General features: G+C 42.1%; 3 protein-coding genes across 3 annotated transcripts; 2 read left to right on the forward strand and 1 right to left on the reverse strand.

Moving 5' to 3' along the window:
* Nucleotides 1-76: 76 nt before the first annotated feature.
* On the reverse strand, nucleotides 77-949 carry apooa (apolipoprotein O, a). The gene has a single exon (XM_080503215.1). The coding sequence runs from the start codon at nucleotides 928-930 to the stop codon at nucleotides 337-339; it is 594 nt and encodes a 197-aa protein (XP_080359341.1). The 5' UTR covers nucleotides 931-949; the 3' UTR covers nucleotides 77-336.
* Nucleotides 950-1,813: 864 nt separating this feature from the next.
* On the forward strand, nucleotides 1,814-3,934 carry dnaaf6 (dynein axonemal assembly factor 6; the record flags this gene model as incomplete). The annotated part of the gene is made up of 6 exons (XM_080503216.1): nucleotides 1,814-1,909; nucleotides 2,027-2,093; nucleotides 2,170-2,275; nucleotides 3,150-3,246; nucleotides 3,485-3,570; nucleotides 3,808-3,934. 6 exons carry the CDS (start codon nucleotides 1,814-1,816, stop codon nucleotides 3,932-3,934), a joined length of 579 nt encoding a protein of 192 aa, XP_080359342.1.
* Nucleotides 3,935-4,621: 687 nt separating this feature from the next.
* Nucleotides 4,622-21,673, forward strand: pip4p1a (phosphatidylinositol-4,5-bisphosphate 4-phosphatase 1a). The gene is made up of 7 exons (XM_080503218.1): nucleotides 4,622-4,802; nucleotides 6,390-6,583; nucleotides 10,489-10,595; nucleotides 13,474-13,579; nucleotides 16,537-16,589; nucleotides 17,921-18,011; nucleotides 20,963-21,673. The coding sequence occupies exons 1-7, from the start codon at nucleotides 4,685-4,687 to the stop codon at nucleotides 21,104-21,106; spliced, it is 813 nt and encodes a 270-aa protein (XP_080359344.1). The 5' UTR covers nucleotides 4,622-4,684; the 3' UTR covers nucleotides 21,107-21,673.
* Nucleotides 21,674-21,698: the final 25 nt, after the last annotated feature.

The raw sequence follows: 21,698 nt of genomic DNA on the forward strand, positions 1-21,698 counted from the left end.
AAAGGGGGAGACCATTAATATAGTTGCCTACTATTTTGTTCATTTATGTTCTTTTACACATGTCCCAGACAAAGAATTAAAAGCGATTAACACCTGATTTTAATGTGAGAATTTTTGTTTTTACTACATAAATATACATTCAATTCGGTCACAGCGGTAAATTATTCAAGTCGCTATTCCGTTTACAAGACCATTCCCGTCCTGAGTGGGAAGCAAAGCTTTTAGTGCAAAGGGCATGAAAGTCACACAGGTAAAATTAATCTACAGTATCAGTGAATCAGCTGGTTGATCTGTTATTGCTGGACGGTTTGGAGATATGCACGGGGAAGATATCGTTCAAGGTTTAGCTTCCGAGTCGTCGCTCTTCTCGGCCTTGCTCTGAGGATTCACCATCTTCTCCACCGCGGCGTAGCTCTGCACGGCACGGTCGTACACGGAGTCGCCGGTTGACCGGGCGATGGCCACAGCCCGCTCCGGGTAGTAGAGGGAGGCGCTCACGGCCATCAGGCCCGCCGGGTAGACGAACCTCTTCACCCTGGAGCCTCTGGCCAGAAACAGACCCAGGATCCCCGTGAAGCCGATGACTCCCGCCCGCGGGTAGAAGTCCTTCGGGGGGTTCTTCAAGTAGGAATACGTGTCGTTTCCAAACTGCACCGCGGTCTGAACTTTGGGTTCGATTTTGGCGTAAGTGCCTCGACACCACGCAGCGTACGGCTCCACCGCCTTCCGCACGGCGGCGACACGCTCCTCCAGCTGGCTCGCGTCGCGGTCCGCGGGCACAAACTTCTGCACTGGCGCCGTGTACAGGGATAACTCGTCCAGGGTTAAAGGAGCCCTGGACGCTTGATCTCCGTCACCGGCGTCGGCAAACACGGTGACAGAGAGAATACTGAGCGCTCCCGGCATGGTACTACCTGTCACCTTCAACATGATCCCCCGGAGCCATGCAGTCACTACGGTGTCCGGCGAGGGACATGGTAGGTAACGCCGCGCATTTACGTCCTGTCTGCAAGCTGCGGGTACCCGAACCTCACATAAAAGTATACCTAATTAACATTTTTGTCATGTTTTCATTTTATTTATACACACAGTAGGGATTAACTTGCAAACACAGCTATAATAACATGACTACGAAAAAATTAGCTTCAAAATGGGGAGGGGGGAGTGACAAAAACAAGCTCTTTTTGTCATAAAGGTTGCAAGACCCCTGACTGATAACGTTACATTTGAATACTACCAAGCAGGATTAGTGCCACATGAAAAGTGAAAAATTTATTCTCGACCCAGTAAGGTTTTTCCTTCCCAAGTATATAAATATAACTGTCAACGTGCCATTAAACTTTTTTTTATTTTATGAAGCCTATCATTTTTTATTTTCTCACTATTTTGTAACCTCAATATTTCTTATCTTTATCCACTATTCATTGTAGTTTTACAAGGTAAATTTAATACACATTTAATACTGCATCGACCTCGTTCAACGCTCATTCCCTACGTCACTGGTTGCCGTGGTAACCGGTAAACTGTTCAGCTGTCGCCACCGAAACAGAAAGCGTCAACAACCAATTTATTCAGAAACAGACGAATCATTAACAAAAGTCATAGCAGCTTATTCCCGAACGTTCCCAACGGTGTGGGACTAGTCAAGCGCACAAAAAGCAGCAGAAAAATAATATTGTTGCAGGCACTAGAATGAGCATTATCAGCTAGTCTTTGCATTCAGGTTGATGTGAATCCTTGTACGACAGTGGTTATAGCTCAGGTTTTTGTTTGTAGTCGGTTATTAGAGGGATTTTTGTTTACACTTCTCCGAATGGAGTATCTCGGAGCATCATCACTTCAGAACCTACAGGCTTTGTCTGCTCTGTTATCTCAACAACAAGAGGAAGAAGATGATGAAGACTGTAAAGTAAGCTCGGTCTAATCTGTATTATTTTTGACTTGTGAGATTCTGACTTTAAGACTGATGCACTTCCAACATACCCGTACTTCGGTGTAAATAAAAATATTTTATTCTTTTATACAGAATGTGCCAGCAAGTGCACATCTGGGCCCTGGGAATATTGGACCCCCACCTAAAAGAGACAAAGAAGGTAATCCTCTTTATTTCTGCTGCATGAATTCCCCAAAACAAAAACATAATGAGTTTTTTTTTCATCTGCTGTTTAGTCTCAACTTCCTGCACAGAGAGGAAGAGTAAAGATATTTGGAATGAAGAAGAGGTGGCTGAGGGCTCCCAGTATGATGATGTGGATGATCAACGGCCACAACCTGAGTAAGACTGAGACACACACACACACACACACACACACACACACACACACACACACACACACACACACACACACACACACACACACACACACACACACACACACACACACACACACACACACACACACACACACACACACAAAACGTGATGAATTGCAGTTTGTGGTTGTGTGGAGCTTCATAAAGGTTATACATCGACAGTAAAGGTATAGAGAAGAAGAATTAGAACTACAAAAGCATTTCTTCATTTTTATTGCACCATCCACTGAGGTTAAAATGAAACCTCACCCTACTATGCTTATTGAAAATAATCTGAAAGTAAAGGTTTATGTCACAACTTGATAGATGCATATTTAATTAGTACTGGTACTTTATTACACAAAAGTATATAAGCTAAAAAAAATAAAAAAAATACATGAAAGTGTGATGATTTTTTTGGCAGTGACGTGCGCTGCCCCTTCGATTGCTTGTTTCTACTCCATGTTCATAATGACAAATTCTTTTTATGAAGTCACCACTGGCTATTTGCAGTTGACAGTATTATGTAGGGCTGCATAGTGGTGCAGTGGTTTGCACTCATAGCAAGTCGTCACCCCTTTTGAGTCTTGGCTGGGCCTTTATATCGAGATTTGCATGGTTTCCCTGTATATGCATGTTTTCTCCAGGATCTTCCCACTGTCAGAAACGTGCATTTGAGGCAAACTGGTGATCATTAATTGCCCGGGTGACTCGATGAACTGGCGACCTGTCAAGGGTGTACCCTGAATTTTAAAACTGTCAGCTGCGATGGACTCCAACACCTCTCTACTTTGATTTGAATGGATTAAGACAGATGGATGGCTGATTTGTGAACTTCATGTATGTGCTGTGTGCAGATATGAAATAATCCTGAAGCAGTCTGTGGGGACAGAAGATCTGTTCTTGGGGATGAGTAGAAAGGACCCATCCTCTATGTGCTGTGAAGCCATGCTGGTAAATACGAATCCTCATTGAATGTTATGCATCACAGAATTCATATTTTGTGAGAGTGTAAAACAAAATGCATGTGAATTTACAATTCATACATACTCCAAAAGGGAATATATGTGTGTTTGATAGTCTTGCAGACCTAACTTAAACCCTGCATCGTAAACAGTAAGAGTGTGATTTTCTGTCGGTAAAATATGCAGTGTAGTGTGCATCATCACATTGGCCCTGTTCTAACTCTCAGGTAAAAATCAAACTACCAGACACCAAAGCAACAGATGTGGTCCTTGATGTAAAAGAAACATTCCTTGATCTACGGACGCCCAAATAGTAAGAGACACATTGAATACCTCCTCTTTTCATTTTGAATTCCCACACGACCGCACAGGAGCAGCCGCAGCTCAAAAAGCTTCCCTTTCCCGACATTTTCTTTGTAATCAAGCCTTCACATCGTGATCTGCGCTTTGATTGCTGTTTCACACAGCTCCGAACACCTTCCCCTGTCACACTCTAAGAAGCGGATTTTCTCTGTGTGTGTTTTTAACCTGCCGTTCCTCCTCACTTCAGCAAACTGGGCCTTCACCTCCCACAGCCGGTTCACAGTCAAGAGGGCAAGGCCCAGTTCTTCAGCGAGAGGGAAGAGCTGGAGGTGACTCTGCTAATGAAGCGACCCATGGACATCATCAACATGTGAATAATTATGTTTCAATGCTTTGTTTAAAAACAGAAAGTAAATGCAATTGTCAGAGTGGATGCTGCATGTTTCTGTGAACGCTGTACACGTTCTATATGTATAGGACTATTGTTGCACCCATGACTGCTGATGTGAATATTAAAGTAAACATTTTTTAACCTAATAAGTGATTGTACATTATTGCACAGTCACTTTCTGATGCAAAATGTTCATTCATGAGCCACTAGTAATTCAACAAGCTACAAGTGTGTGTGTGTACATGTGTTTGTGTTGATGGGTGAATGTGATTATTAGTTGCTATCTCTTTTCTTAACGATTCCAAATAAATCCTATAAAAATATGACAAAATGTCTCATACAAAGTGGATGGGAGAGGCACCTTGTGGAGGAAGTGAAAGGATCAGAGAGGGGGGTGTATGTGGCATTTAGAATTAATTTTCTGATCAGAGCATAAACAGTTTTAGTCGATTAAAATATAATGTTAAGAAAGTTATTGAGATTCCTAACATGAACAGGTAAGACTTTTTATGAGGAGCACGATGCCACAGGTCCTGCACCCCGGTGCTCAGTGTCGCACACACACACCCCCTACCGGGCCCCGTTACCGCAGCAGCGGCTTCTCCTCCGGTGGGCTGATGATCATGTGACGCCTGCATTTCCGACACAACAATACAGCACCGAGTCGGTCCGCAGCCTCGCTCCCCGGTCTCTCACTCTCTCTCTCTTCCCCCTCCCACGCCTCGCTCTCGGTATGGCGGACGGCGAGCGGTCCCCGTTACTGTCAGATTTGGGAGATGGAGCTCTGGGCAGCGGTAACGGCGGGATGTCTCCCGGCGCGGCGCCGTACGGCGTTCCCACCAAACCCCAGAGTGAGTACCGTTTCCACGGAGCCTCTCCTCCACCCTGCTAGCATATAGCATGTTAGCACCAGCTGACATTCCTACTCATCCTGCGATTCCCAACCGTGACAACGACAAATGCTCTTGTTTTTTTTTCGCGTTCGCATATGTCTCATAGGCTATTCAGATATCAACGTATTTTGCAGGATTAAAACGTGTCATGTTGTTAATATTACCAGTGTTTGTGCTAACGTGGCTAACATAGCAACCGTTACATTAGCCTAGCAGCTAGCTCTGCTCATCACCGGCAAATCGTCATTAAATCACGTTTACAGCTCGGCAATGCCATTATCGAAGCCCGGTTTCCACTCGCATGTCCTCGCAGTAAGTGTTGCATGTATTTTACGGGTGTGAAGTGCACCCTGCTCTTCCAAACTAGATGGATGTGGCGTGTCTTAGCCTGCTAGCACCATCGAAACACTTGGTTTGATAGACACATGAGGGGCCAAACGAGAAACGAAACCAATTCACATAGAAAGCAAAGACATGCAGTGTGTTTTATTTCCCTGATTCATCAACCCTGGCAAGGCAAATGTATTTCTGTTGCAGCATTCAGGCACAAGGTAATACACAATGCCTCACAGGGAAATAAAGGAAATGCTTTAAATTAGGCCTTTAAGGGTCTTAATCAGACGTATTTATGATCATGGAATCCATTAAAACAAAGCAATTAAGGCATAAAAACAGTAAAAGCTAAAGGTTGTTTATTAAGTATTTGTCTAATGGAAATGGAGAAAATACGTTTTTTAAACCATGATTTAAAAGGAGTAATTGTGTCAGAAAGTTTGTTCCACAGGTGAGGAGTGTAGGAACTAAAAGCTTGTTTCTAAACCTCTTCCTGAGGAACTCGGGATCTACATGGTCCATCTTCTACAAAATAATCTGGGATGTATTCAAGCTGAAGACCATTTAAAGGTTTATAAACAAGCTGTCAGATTTTGAAGTGGCTCTGTTGATACACGGACAGCCAGAGCAGAGATTGAAGCTCAGGTGTGACGCCTCCACCCTCTTGTGTTGGCGACTCTTCTAACTTTTTTTTTTTTTTTTTTTTTTTTTTGAGCTCTGTTTACACACCTTTATGATAATCCAGTCTGCTGAAAATAAATGTGAACAAGGTAATCTGAACCTCATTTGGTCAGAAATCCTTTAATTCTTGCAACATTTTTCAGACGGTAGCCGATCAGACAGCTTGCAAAATAAGGAGCAATGTCTCAAGAGTCTACTGTCCCATTAACTCCTGTTCACCTTTAAAACCTAATCCCTTACAAATGAATAGACTCCCATTTGTTGAGACTAACCCTGCTCAGCATTCCACGAGTGTTTTTCCTCTAAGCTCCTTTCACTTGAACTCGAGACCAAATCTTATTAACTTGTTTATCAAAAAGAGGTTGCTTGTCTTGGGAATTGTGTTAGGGTTTTTTTTTTTTCCACTCCACAGCACTGCTCTCATGACTGTGCTTCTCCAACAATAAGTTGTTTGTCAGCGCTCCACTCACTCCTGTACTTTTTGTATTCATCACTGTTTCACTTTCTCTTGTCACCCCTCTCCTTGTGCAGGCTTCCCTCCGTTTCCTAGCCCTACTCAGCCGTCGGTACTCCTGGGGGAGGACCCGCCACCCTATTCCCCTCTCACCTCCCCTGAGAGCGGCAGTGCCCCCGTCATCAGCTGCAGGGTTTGTCAGAGTCTCATCTCTGTGGAGGGGAAGATCCACCAGCACGTGGTGAAGTGTGGGGTTTGCAATGAAGCTACCGTAAGTTTCCGAAGCGATCCGCCGAGCGCAGATGTACATTACGCTGGTGTACTGTATCCAGCTGCTGTTCTCATGCACTATTAACATGACAAGTGTATTCAATAGCCGGGTTGTTTCACAGCTGCTCCAGCACATATCTTCTTGTACAGCTCCCAGTTTTATGTGGCCATGAGTTTGAAATATGCGCATCTAAGACATCACTCTGCCCAAGCATGATGGATGTAAATGTAATTTACATTTGTGTGCTCAAAAGCTGTACGAAATTTAATGGTTTCTTTTTTCAGGATCAGCATTACTCTGGATAATCCATAGAATTTACAGAGTGGTCCCTCTACTCCTCCTAAAAATGTTGTAGCAAAACCCTGTTTTAATCCAGATTTATCAAGCATACTTTAGTGTCTCTGAATGATGATCATAAAAGCTTTTGCATGCACGTTTCTGATTCCTGCAGTTTAGATTTTAAGAAAAAAAAAACCTGGTAAGGTGAATAAAATGGAACATATTTTATGTCTTAAAAGAAAGTCAACATTTGATTAATTTCCAAACTACCAAGTTAAAGCATTTTAGATTAAAAGTGTCATTTATTCCAAAAAGTTTTTTGTTTTCTTTTTAAATTGCTAATATATTTTAATGTTTTAAAGTGTTGGGATGACACAGCTGTGTTGAACGTGAACATCCTGTCTGCAATAGACAGCAGCAGGGGAAAAATGGCGGCACGTCAGGCAAAAGAGAAAGATGAATCATTCAAAAACAATGTACTAAGACAGTTACATAGAATCTGGCTTCATTGAAGCAGAGGACAAAACGAGAGGTGAATGCACCTTTTGTGGTGTAAAACCGACAAATGAAAGTTTGAAACTACAAGCTGATGTAGCACCACATCGACACCGTGACACAATCTCTGAACCCAAAGAGTTTATTCTCAGAGAAACAAAACTCAGTGTTTTAGTGGTATGAGATTCCTTCAACTTTTTTTTTTTGTAATCGTACAGGATGTGTTGGTAGGATGCAGAGGTTTATAAAGGTAAAACTTTGAGTCCCTAAAGAAAAGTAGCCACCGCTCTTCGCCATGCTCACTTCTGATTGGTGTGATGAGGAAATCCAACATTTGAAGCCACGGTTTGATCTAATCAGTGAGGTCAGTAATATTATTTTTGCACCTAACAATCAAAGTGAGATTCTCTTTGAAGCAGCTATAGGTTGTTTTTACTCGCATCACTGTGTATACACCATTAATATTAATCTCTCATACATTCAAATGAAATACTATAAAAAGCATAACTTATTAATGCACTTTCTCTCCATCATAATTTAGTGAGAAGAGCTTATTAAACAAACGGAACCCAAACGCTGTGGAATATTTGCACACGTTCCCACAAACGCTCAGCAGGAGTCCATAAACAATGTCATTTTTTTTAGCGGCTGATCACAGAACTAATTTGACAATGAGTTTTCTCTCCATTACATATCGCAAAAGACGGACGGGGTGCGGTAATTACAAAACTATCAGATGCAACTTAAAACAACAACACTGGAATTGTGTCTGACCACAGAAGAAGACTGCAGCGGAGCGGATAATGTCACAGTTGTCCCGATGATAACGCGGCATGTAATTTCAAGTGACAGATTCACAGGTTTACGGGGCTTCACCAGCGTGCCTCACTAGCGATGCAAATTGCCATGCAGATGGAAGAAGAACTAATAAATGTGTCCAGATATGCCAACACCAGCAGTTTACAGATGGAGGCGACATATGTGGCGTACGTCAGAGGTGTTCCGGTGTGAACTGTCACCCGGTTAACACGCATCCTCTTGAAAACCATCCATATGCAAACAAATATGCATTTGCAAATATGCATTTGAAGAGGAAAACGTGGACAAGACACAAACAAGTCTCACTCTGAGACGGCAATTATTTGGTCCAAACAAGACGGTCCTATATTATGTAAATTTACCAGTCTATTGGTAGTAATTAGGCTGATATATTATTCCTTTTCTGACATAATGACTTTGTCCGGCCCAGCTATAATTTCAGGAGCAGGATGACAGTCAGTAGAAGTAATTGCAAGTAAATAATATTGTCGTGTCCCTCCTTCAGATTTGTATTGCAAAAACAGTCTTTATCACTGTTATTAGCTCTAATCATGAGGCAGTTCCTACGTGGTGAGATAGGAAACAGTTATCGATGCAAAGTTGCGTGACTTATTTATTGTGAAATTGCATAATTTAGTCTGAATAAAGTCAATGTCCTTTTAACTGCCCATTATTTAATGTATTTTGAAAGATTTCATTATAAAATATCCTACTTGATTAAGATGTACCACAAACTGAAGCTTGTTTAGTTCGACAAAACCCTCCTACGATAATATCCATTTCTACTTTTACTATTAAAAATAGAAATGTCAGTACTGGTGCATGCCAATAGCACGATAACAGAATGAAATTAGATGATCTGTAGCATAATGATCTTTCATAACATTAGTTTCCCCTGCCCTGTGATTATCTGCCTCCCTTCTGTGCAGACATGAACTTCACTCCCACAGTCACTGTAAGTGAAACAGAGATGGAAACACGCAGTCTGTTCTGGTTAATCAGAGATTAATGTTGCAGTGTAGAGAAGCGTCGGCAGGTCAGGGCTGCGAGGAACTTATCTTCATACTAAACAAGGGCACGTTTAAATCTTAATACTGGACTCTTCATGCTTTCTGACAGCTCGGGCGTTCTGGCACCGATGATGGAGTTTGACCTGGCCCGTTTTTGAGTGATAGCGAGGTGATGGCGAGTCCCGCAAAGAACAAAGGTCTAATCTTAGAATATAGTTTGTCTTTGAAAGAAAATAAGCTAAACTTATACACAAACACTTCCAATTTCTATTTACTTAGTGCCATTGGCATCTCATGAGACATTCACAGAAGGAAAACCAAACCATCCCAGCGCTTAAAAAAAACAACTCCCTTTTACTCGGAAGAAACCTCTAACATTCAGACTCGGAGATGAAACAAGTCAACATCAGAGAGGAAGCTCATGCATGCGCTGCAGACTTGATGGGGGAGGGGGGGGAGGGCAAGCACATAATGGGAACTTCCAGAAAGGTGCCGAAAGAGGAAACGGCGCAGATGTCAAGAGAGAGACTGCTGGCCTGTTTACATGTCAGCAATTTTAAGTGAAATTGCAAAACTTTCATTGCGTTTTGGGGGGACCGTGTGACAATGGTGCATAAAGCTACTGGAACGCAACTTTTGAGAAGCTGCTCCCAAGGTGGAACTACTTGAAAATGAGATCTGGCTCCCGTCGCCATGTCCATGGGTTAAAACGACACTTTCTAGAGACGCTCGGGGCCCGTCTCCTTGTAGACGGCGTCAACACTGCTACTGTGCTAGCGCACCATAGCTGCAGTAAATAGTTCTTCTACACATGCTTGAATAGGTTGACTAGACTAGATGTTAAGAGAAGAATTTAAAATTCTATTTGAGATTTTACAGGAAGCATATGAAGAGAAACCAATAAAATAGAAATACTTATTTTTTTCTGGGAAACTTACTTCAGTTTCAGATAGTTTCTCTCTGCAGAAAGCCTTTGTTCTACTTGTGGTTTTTTAAGCGTAACTTGTTTGAGATTACATGAACGCGTGACAGCTGATACTTCAAATTTTACTCTCATTAGTGTCGCTGAAGTTGGGTAATCACGTCATTTAAGTTGTCGTAGATGATGTGGTTCCACTAACTTTAACCTGCAATTTCCGGACAGCTACTTTCACCATCTCTGAGAATACCTCCCTCCTTCCAGTAGTATTGGTTAATTCTCATCCATCAAGAATAATTGGCTTGCCATGGACTCTTATTCCAATTCGTTGTTCTGCTGTCTTCTTATCTCTCCCCGCTGTGTGTCTCTGTCTCCCTCCGCAGCCCATTAAGAACGCCCCGGCAGGGAAGAAGTACGTTCGCTGCCCCTGCAACTGCCTGCTCATCTGCAAAGTCACTTCTCAGAGGATCGCCTGTCCTCGGCCATACTGGTGAGAAGTTGCCGCCATCGTGCGTCCCCAATCCGAGGCCGCCGGAACGGCGTGTCACTATGCGAGGGAGAAGAGAGGCAGAGGAAGCGAGGTGCAATGGGAGCAGCAGTGCCTCAATTAGGGGCTGTGCTCCAAGCATAGTTTACATGCAGTGCTCAGCGAGCCGGATGAGGAAATAACAGCCTCATTAGAACAGCCACATCATGAGTTTCACTTCTGCATGTCCTCAGCATTACGAGAGGTGTGTCTGCATGGGTAATGCCCCATGTGTTTTATGAGTTATTTCGGGCCATGGTATTCTGCGATAGGGAATTGAATTTCTATTTATTTTCAATCTGCACCTTGCAGCGAAGCAGAGGCATTCCAAATTTCGTTCACCATCTATTTGTTGTTAATTATGTACTGAAGTTCTGCAGAGGATTCGGAACAAATAGGGACTCTCAAGCGCCAGTCTGCTTGAATTCACCGGAGTCCAAAGTGTGCCGTTTGCAAACTCATTTTCGGGACGCTCTCAGGGTGCAGAATGAGTTTCTTCAGAGGAAAAAACACGCTTCGCTTAAACGTCTCCAAGAGCGTCGTGATTTCTCTTGTCCTGGCAATATTTAGATTTTTATTTATTTTTTATTTTTTCATTTTTTTTACGGTAAATAATACTCGAGTGCGGAAAGTTGAAATACTGCTTGAGAAAGAAAAGTTTGGCTTGTCTTCTGACTTGATTTAGCTAAATAAAGTACTTTTTATGCTATAAGGTTTTTTTATAGTGCATAAAACACACGGCTGATGTCAGCTGGAGAGTATGCACAGCTTTGGCAGCTTATCTGAACATCTTGCTGCTGCAGTCTTAGTGTAATTGGTAAGAGAGATAAGAATCTTTGTTTATGCCCGAGGCTTTAAATGCAACAGCAGCATTTTCAGCTGCCTTTTTCCTTTTTCTTTCATTCTTTAGAAAATTGAATTTGTGCTGCTATGTAAATATGTGTAATTTAAAGTGAACGTCGCCAAATCTGTTGTCATGAAGAGGCATTAAAAAGCAGTTTTTCATCTGTTACCTTAAATGCAGATCATACGGTTAAGCTCAAGGCTAAAATGTTTTTGGAATAGTTTGTAGTTTGTGCCATTGTCATTTGGAGCAGAGGTGTGCAAACTATGGCTCATGGGTCATTTTTAAGCTCCGTTTACACAACATTTCAAGTGAAAACAATGTTTTTGCTTTTTCGTTTCAGCAAATTTTCACATTTACACAGCAAGGTTTTGAAGATGACTGAAACGTTCAAGGCTATGTAGATTTCAAGTAAGGCCACGAGTGGGTGCTGTTGGGTGTTTTTGTAATGAAACCACACAGAGAACAATAAACTGTGAACATTAGCAATGGGAGTACATGGACATTCGTATGGGCAGATGACCAAGTTGGATTCTTGTTGCCATGACTGTCAACGAGCACCGAAGGCAACAAAAGTTTTGCGTTTTCACTTGAAAATGTAATGTAAACGGGGGTCTCGCTTTCCTCACAGCAAATTCTAAAAATGTAAGGATGTCGACCCCTTCCTAAACTGAAGGCTAAAGTGAGTTTATGACCAAAATTGTTCTTGATGATTTGGGATGCTTCTTTTTTTTTTTCCTTTTTTTTTTTTAAATAGCCTCCATGCATCAATGAGCAGATCAAGTTGTTTTACCTCCATATTTTAACAGCCTACATGAATTCAGGACTAATGCTGATAAGACAAATAGTCCATATGTCAACATTTCTTTGTATTTTGCGTCGAAAACCGAAATGTTTGACTCTGGAATTGGCTTTGGTCTATGTGCTGCAGCCAGCCCAACTAAAAAAAACCAATACCATCCAAAATTATCTCATTTTCTATTTGCACAAATTTTAGAATTCAACATGTTTATGTGCAGTTAAACCGAACTTTTCTCTGTTGTCTCTCACCTTCTTCATTTGATGTATTATTTGTTTCTGCTGCTCAACACCATATGGTGTGATGCTGTGCTAAGGCAGAGAGTGTGAACACTTGTTTGATGCCGATGATTAAAAACAAAATATGGCCATATTCTTTTCATTCACTAATGAGTTTTCATATGATTCACCAGGCAGCCCTGACCTGAGCTGTGAAATTGCTATCAGGAGTCTCAACATGCTTGAATGATGTGAGAACGTCTATAAAGACATTTCAGGCTAATAGCCTGTTCAAATAAAGCACGCGGCCATGGGATTTCTTCATTTTCTGCTTGAATTTATCAAGAAATGTAGTCTGATTTGCATCTAGGTCACAACTGCAAGCAAACAGTGACTTTCACTCAATACCATTGAAACAATTGTAATATCTCGTGTTTATATCTATACGTTTGACTCTAAAAAGAGATCATTAGGACGGCAAACCTGAAGTCCAATCAATGAAACAAGATTTAAACCCACTGTAACTGTGTAAAACACTATGGGATCTCAATCATTTACACACTCTTTGTTGCCACTTGCTGTTTTGTGTTGCCAAAGGGGAGCATTTATTAGAAATAATGTGGAGTACAATATTCTGTGGGTGCCTCCCTCCCACATTAAACTGCTCACTGGAGTTTACCGGCAGGATCTCCGTTTTGCATCGAGACTCGGCCTGCTGAGTGAAGCAGCCACATCTCAGTGCCGCCGTCTGATCAATGAATTCTGAGCTCCTGTCGGCGTCTGAGGCGGCTGATTGTAGCAAAGCTGCGCGTTTAGTAATGAGAGGACTGGCTGCTGATTGATTCTTTTAAAGCAAAGCTCCGTTCCGCCCTTGAGACGACTGCGCGCAGCACCGGGCGCCATTAGCCCGCGCGTACAGAGAATGTTATCTGGAGTCATTTATGGTGTGAATGCTGACGTTGTGCGTCTGTCTCTTTGCAGTAAGAGGATAATAAATCTGGGTCCGGTTCATCCTGGTCCAGCCAGCCCCGACCCCCAGCCAGCTGGAGCCCGCGTCTCCTGCGGACACTGCAGCAACACCTTCCTGGTATGCATTCTTTCCTTTCTTCAAGACGCCAACAAGATCTCTCTGACATTGTCATGGAAACATTTTTTCTGACAGTGACCATTGACAACTGGAAATGGGGGTTTGAAACTAGCGTGGCTTCGTTACAACATGAGCCTACAAGCATCTTCTGAAGTCTATTTGTTCACAGATATCCATTATGTTTGATTGCATCAGAAAATGTAGGGATTTATTTATTCTGATCATCAACATCATGATCAGAGACTAATACCAATACTCATTTTTAGACTTTGACTCAAAATTGTCAAATTCAACAAAGTGTCCCTAAAGCATCTATGGTTTGACGATCAAAATCAAATTTGGTCACTAAGCTCTTTGTGCTTCCGTTAATGTTTACAGCCTATTGCTCAACCATTATGGTATCCATGAAAATAGTAAAAAAAAAAATAAAAGAAGATATTTTCCCATATAGTCGATCTACTCCAGCTCTGTGAGGGCCACTTTGTGCGGTATTATACTCTGTACCTGCTTCCACTAAAAGCACTCACAATTTTTGACAGTAAATCTTAAGAAGTAGTTACAGGGGACCATAAATGGCTCTCGGGTCGGACCGTGAAACCCGAGCGAGCTCAAGTTCCTCTTTTAAAATCTCCGTTTACCTTCCCTTAGCATGTGCTCGGTGGTTGTTGTTTTGTTTTTTTCTTGAATTCAAATGATCAAACTCATAAATAGAATTGAATACAACAACTTTATTAATCCCAGAGCTAAATTCTTGAAGAATGAACTATAAACTAACTCGGTTAACTAACAGACACTTCCTAAGAGTCAGTAGTACGCCATTAGTGTGTAATCATCGCCGCTGCTTCAAGCTGGCTGGTACTATGGCTTTTGCAATATTCACTTCTGAAAAGGCACAGTGGAACAACAAGAGTGAAGAAATAGATATGGAAGCAGGAAAACGATGTCTGCATCTCTCGCGTGGCTTCCGAAGAATAAAATCCATCACTTTCCACCTTACCTCCACTTCCCCATCAAGTCTCCTCTGCTCACAATGAGAAGAAAGAAACAGTTTCTGTTATTTGATGTGACATTGCATTTCTATGCATTATAGCATAAAATACAGCCTGAAAAGTAGAGGAAACGAGGCTTATGTGGGAAAATAACAGATTTGTCTATTTTATTTCCTTTCAGGAATAAATTATGTTTATAACAGTCATTTAAAAAAAGTTCTGAATTGATGGCATTTCATTTGATAAACCCCAGTTTTTTGAATATTTAACTTGTATCATTACCTCTCCTCTCTTCAACTGACATGAACAATAGAATAAATGCAATTAATGTGACATCATAGAGCCAAAATGCAATGGAATGCTTTTAAAGAAGGGATTCATTACATTGCAGAAACCCGTTCTGGCTCTTTGGTTTATAAGTGACTCTTTTATAGTCGTGTGGCAGTTTCACTAAGCCTGCAAGGTTCTTGTTGTTGAAAGGAACTGTAGCGAGTGAATTATTGAAAAGCCAGGACACTCCAGCACCAGGCCAAATAAATGTTGAGTTATGAGTGCAGATCAATAACCCCATCAACGCCCTGCTGATATATTGCAGTCATTTGGTGCTAAGGGGGAAGTAAAATTTTTCTTGCTGCTCTTTTTAACAATCTGCAGGACAGGTAAAGATGCTTTAGATAGATGGTGGCAGAGGGGAGGTCGGTGTATTTGGAGGAGGAGAAGAATAGAGGCGTAAAACGAGGCGCGATGGATGGCGCGCGGCGTTTAGCATTCAGCCGGACCTCTCCTGCCTCCTTGAAGACAGGGTGACTGGATGAAAATACAAGTGGGTGCCCTGGGTGGCGTCGCAGTGAATCTTCTGTCTCGACTCCGGTGATAATGTCCTCCGTGTTACCAACACAGTGTTTTCTTTCAGAACAAAGACAAATGCGAGGCACGCTCTGCAGGCTTTACAAATGTATCACAGCCCAAAGTTAGGGAGGGGGGGGAACTGTCGGTGCTGTGGGAGGAGAGCATTTCTCTTCTTCACATTGTATTTTCGTGCTGTACCTGTTGCCGTGAATTCCTAAAATGCCCTAATGTCTCTGATTGTACCAGACGTATAAAACGCAGATGACTTCCTCGGTGCATATGAATCTGCTCTGTAGTGTTTAATCAATGCACAGTTTAAGTGGTTTATCCCAACACATTTACACATATCGAATGGCTTAAGCTTCCTAATGGATTTGATTTCATCTAACTCCCAGTTCAGCATCTCTGTGATTTCATTCGTTTTTCTGACTGCATTGTTTACACTGACCACATTATTAGGAGCACCTAATATAAGAGTGTTAAACACATTTTAGTTCAGGGGCCACATACAGCCTAATTCCATCATTAGTGGATCGAACAGGACAAACGGCTTCATAATAACCTGTTAAATGTAAACTTGAAAGTTTTTCTGTTATGCGGTGCAGAGTATCCGTGACTAAAATGTTACAAAAACCAAACATTTACAACTGAAAATGACTATAAACCCAACATAAAGCCAATTTTAATTCAACATTCTCGCGCAAAATAGATTTAAATGACAAAAAACACTTCCCCGATATCTGTTGCGCTATGGGTGTTTTCACAAACTCACCCTGACAGCATGGCTTTGAGGCTAATGCGAGGTTGTTTCATGGCAGCATCACTGATGGCTCAGCTCAAGCCTCTGTGTTTTGCGTTGTCTGCTACTCAAACTCTCACTTAAAAAGGGCGGCGAAGTTTTGAGTTTAGTTTGAGGTCACTCAAACTAAAGAAGGTTCACGTTTTGAAAACCATGTCCATTTACCTGAAAACGGCAAAACGCTGAAAAATAGGTAGTTTTCATGTCGGGCCGTGAGTGGGTGCTGTCACTTGTTTTTTGTTTCACCCTGAAGTGTTGTATTCACTATAACTGATCCTTAGGTGCAGACTCTCACTTCTCCCCCCCTTTTGTGATTCCAGTGGACAGAGTTCACAGACCGGACGCTGGCCAGGTGCCCACACTGCAGGAAAGTGTAAGTAGCTATAAGCAAATCATCCATCACGCCAGTGAACTCTCACTGTACTACCGACGTTTCATGTTCATATCCCCTGGCATTCAGATGAGGCTTTTGCTCAGATAAGCGAAACAGAAGGTGGCTTCACGCTCGCTTTCAAAGGCCAGACACACACTGTGCTTTTCTGTGAATCAAACCTGTTACATCCTGTTGATGTGACTTTGCCTCTCACTTCAAATGCCACAGCATCTTTTGGGGTTTTTTTTTTTTCTCTCTCTCTCTCTCTCTTCTCACTCACAAGCCTTTTGACTGTGTCTCATTACATCATAGGGTTTGTGATCTGAGGGGTTTTCATCCATGTATGTTCTGGACCGCAGGACTTGGTTCTGACCACGTTCCTATCGCTCGCTCCGTAAGCTTCTTCTGCTGAGCAAAGTCCACGGAGTTCCAGTTAGGCTGGCAAATTGGCCTTTACAACCAGATATTTATTTAAACTGACAATCTTCTGGAAGATATTCAGTGTAAGTGCTATCTCATTTAGACGTTTAAATTGTGAAATACCTCATTTTAGTCAATTTTGCTTTCCCAAAAGCATTTTTATTATGTATAAGTGTTTTTTTATTGGTGTGCATTTTTTACAGACTCCACCAACCTACTGATATGTGTGCATCACTGCACTAAGTTTCATTTCTTTGCACTTTTAATGAAGAATATTTGCTTTAAACGATGACTAATCAGGAGAAACCTTTCAGGGCATCTATTTTCTTCTTCCCCAGCACCTGATCACACGTGTTGCTGAATCACCGTGTATGTCTCCTGTGACACCGCAATGCACAGGTGTACCAGCGCTGTCCTCACAAACAGCTTTAATCATGTTGACTTTGCTTTGTCAAAAAGACAGCAGCATGAATGAGATTGAATCTGGACAGGTGCTGCTCATAATTGAGCGTCTGCAGGTGTACAATCAACACTATTTATGTGGGTTTTTGATTTTTTTTTCCCCAGCAGAGACAATTTTTTCCTGTTTGCAGAGACAATTTGGTTGCATTTGAAGATAAAACAACGCATGCTTTCCCAGAACATGCCAGCTAACGGAATTAATCAAATGCAGGATTATTTTGAATGGTCATCCAAGTTATTCTTGAGGGATTTTTTTTTTACTCTATATATTTCCATCTGAGTGCTTATGATAGTCTGTTATAGCTGCTCTAATGTCAAGGGAATGCTATTCTGCTTGGTGGCTCATTGTCATGGTTCAGTGAGCCAGGCTTTATGTTTTTGCTGTGTTGTATGTCTTTCATTTTTTTTTTTACTTCTCATGCATTTAACCATTCTCCTCTCCTCTGCAGCTCCTCCATTGGTCAGAGGTATCCCCGGAGGCGGAGCTTGTGGTGTTTTCTACTCTGCTTGCTATTCAGCATTTCCACCGCTGGACTGATGGTGAGTGGAAGCCACTAGATGCTACGTTGACATCCGTATCCGTCATTAGGTATTAAAAAGAGGATATAAATAGCTGCCTCGGAGGCTTCGGCGCTTTCAAAAACTTTAAAGTTGCAGATAAAGCAAAGGTTGTAGGAAGAGGTAATATGATTATCATATTTCATTTTGGTGGTTCTTGTTTAACTGAAGGGGGGGGGATGGGTGGGGGGGGGCCTCGTCATGGCCCTGCAGACACACTGTGACAGGCCCCGATTTGTTATTAGCAACCCCAGCTATTGCTTCCACCTTCTTTTCCTCTCATATCTTATTTTCCTGTTCCATGTTTATGTGCATACAACCTCTGGGACAAAACTGGGCTCATCCAGCCTGCCAAAACCACCAAGTAAATTGTACAAATTTCCAAGAAAACCAATTTTTTTTTAAAGGATATTATGACACTATTTTAGTAGTTCTGCCCACTCATGATGAAATTGTGCTATATGTGACCCCTGAAGTAGAATGTGTTTATTCTTGTTCTCATCAAAAGATGAGGGATTGAGGGGGTGGGGGGGGGGGGTTGTTCTCTGACTGTAAATCAAAATTACTGTTGCATCACCTTGTAGCCAAAAAACCTCCACTCAGAAGTGGATAACGGGTGCATTCTGCCTCACGTACAGTAGGGGGTGCAAGATGAGCACTAAACGGTGTCAAACGTGGAGGCAGCCAGCAGTGTGAAGAGCAGTAAACAAAGTGCAGACATTAAACATGCTGTAAAGAAAGCATTGCATGATGCTGTTGCTGTTTTGGCAATAAATGTCACAACAAGGATTCGGGTTGTGTTTTATTAAAAGGCGAGTTTAATTATACGAGCGTTACAAAGAGCAGGGAGCTTTGACACTTCAATCTTCAGAGGTGTGTTTTGCAATGAAAACCTTTTACGATCAAACTGCATTTCCAGACAAGTTAAAAAAAAAAAAAAATTTATAAATAAGAAAGCAGAGATTTTAAATTACCGGTGGTTAATATTCATTGCCATCACAGTCCCCTCTGTTCAGCAGCATAAGCTGAGAGGTGCCAGTTAAGTTGTTAAGACCCCCGAGAGCAGCTTGAATCATTAAAACTTGACAGATCATTTATAGAAGAGGAGGGCAGCACCGTGGAGCTGAAGTCTGAGTATTGATGTTTTTCTTAGTCTGCGTGAACTGTGTGTGATTCCTTTTTGTAATGTACACAAAAACCTATCTCTTCTCCATGCTGTGCCTAAACATTTGAGACGTCTTTGATATATTGCAGATAATAATGTTAATCTGGGTCAGGCGTGTATCAAAACAAGATGAAATGCTATTTGTGCTATAAGCTTCATATTCCTGTGAGCAGAATGTAGGTGTATGAAAAGAAATGTTCTCTGAGCAGATTTTTCAAATGTTTTATTTTTTTCCCCCCGCTTTCATTTTGTGACTTTGAGAGAGGAATTCATATTTTCTTGTTCTTAGAAAAGTCCCCGTGGGTTCTCTCAAAGTCACTTTTGCCATCTTCATTAAATAATTTCCCTCCGAGCAGCTGCACACTAAATACTTGACGGTAGAGCTGTTTTCATCGCCTCTCACAAGTTTGGAATATGAGAAATTGCACACGTGTGACCGAAAAACATTCAGTATCGCCGCATCGATCTGGTTGCAGGTGTATTTCTCCCCGAGGTTGCATCAACTGAGCTAAATGTTTTGCTGCATTTGTAATATAACTGTTAATTCTGGAGTCGAGATGATCGATTATGATAATGATCAACAAATAAAATGCCTTGAATGTAATAGTTGCAGCGTCTCACCAGTGATAACGTATAAATTAGTGTGTAAATACATTTGTGTGTGTGCATTATGCTAATTGTATAACTTTGAGTACAAATAAATCAATGTTCATACGCAAATGGAAATACACATACAAATCCCGTCTTGCTACTCTTAGCGACTTGTCCACTTTTCTCAATTAAAGGCCAGTTTACATGACAATGGTGCTTGGAGTCGCTGGAAACTCAGCTTTTTGAAAATGGCTCCATGGGTGGAACTTTTCAAAAACACTCCATCTCCATGGAAGCTGGAAAAGACAGTTTATCTGAAACACAACTCCTGCGCATGTGCAGCTGTAGTAAATTGGTCGACTAAATTAACAATAGCGGCCTCCGGAGTATCATGACTCCCGGTCCATTTTCTCCTGGAACTTGGTAATTTCTAGTTGACAGTTATCGAAATAGCAATCCAGTTTGGGCACACAAGCCAAAAGGATTTTTTTTTTTTCTCCCTCCTGTTCTTAAAGTTTCCCTTCCACATGGAAAACATAGTTGTCTATGTGACGCCATGAAACCTACTCACTGATGTAGTAGTACATATGCGAGGCCTATAGGTGGCTCTGTAATGCTGCAACAAAAATGGAAATGGCGATGACACCATTTTCAGCAAACGTGCGTCTTGCCCATCCGCGCGTCAAAGTTGGGGTGGTGTTTTCAAACTTTTCAAGCCATTTAAAAAAACAACAGTTTGCTCCTAAAACGCTGCGCCGTGTGGATGATTGGCCAAGAACGATGCGGTTAAGCGAAACAGCGTTATCGTGTGGATAGGGCCTTGGTTTTCTGTTCATACGAATATCCGTGTTCTCCCATTGTTAACGTTTGTTAATATTACAAAAACAACTAACAGCACCCACAAGTGGCTCAACATAACCCCATTTTTTTGTGTTTCTGCACTTTCCGTGTAAATGTGCATCATTTTTAAAATGTTCACACGTCAGAGGAAAACCTTCCAAACAAACTAGGCGTTTTCACTATACGGCGCGTAAATGAGACCTTCGATATTGACACTGCAACTCACAAACTTCGTGGCCTCCATCGGGGCTTATATAACGATTGGATCTGCGCTCGGGTGCAGTTGGACTTTGAAGCTTCTCTCTAAAGCCTCCTCTGCCTTGGTGTCTCTCCTCAGGCGGGAACGTGGGTCAAGGCCCAGACCTACCAGGGGATCTACGCTTCGTGGGCCGTGCTGCTGCTCCTGGTCCTCGTCACCTTGGCCCGGGCCTTCTACTGGGCGTGCATGAGGGTCAGCCAGCCGCTCCAGAACTTCACATAGAGGCCACTTCAACTCCTTCTCCTCCTCCGTCATCTGCCGCAAATCTCTCGTCAACCCCCCCCCCCCCCCCTTCCCTCCCCCAAGCCGGCAGGAGGAAAAAAATTGCTTAAAAAAAACCCCCAAAACACAATATTTATTTAAATCCGACTCCAGAGAAGGAAAAGATCTCCTCCTCCTGTCCCTTCCCTTTTAGTCAAACGTGTTTCTAAAACTGGACGGCATATCTTATGATAATTATAATGACGCCTATAGCCTGTTGTGCTCTTTATCTAATCTAATCTCGTGGCCAGTGTGGGGTCCATTTTAACATTTTTTTTTTTTCAACACTTGTTTTCTCTCCGTTGGAGACGCCATTGATCAGTTTTGGCTTTAGTCTCTGTCATGTCTGCGGCTCTCCTGCAGCTTCCTGAGACGGGGGCTCAAAGCTCCTCGTTCGATGTGAATACTCTTTTTGTTTTTCGGAGGACTCTCCCTTTCCCATCCTAACATGGCGCGACGTCATCAGCATTTAACGCTTTTTTTTTTTTTTTTTTTCTTCCATCAATCGAGAAACAAGAGTCAGATGAAGCTAACGCATCGATGCCGGTAGAAG

The sequence above is a fragment of the Blennius ocellaris genome (genome assembly GCF_963422515.1).
Source record: "Blennius ocellaris genome assembly, chromosome: 10".
Taxonomy (NCBI): Eukaryota; Metazoa; Chordata; class Actinopteri; order Blenniiformes; family Blenniidae; genus Blennius; species Blennius ocellaris.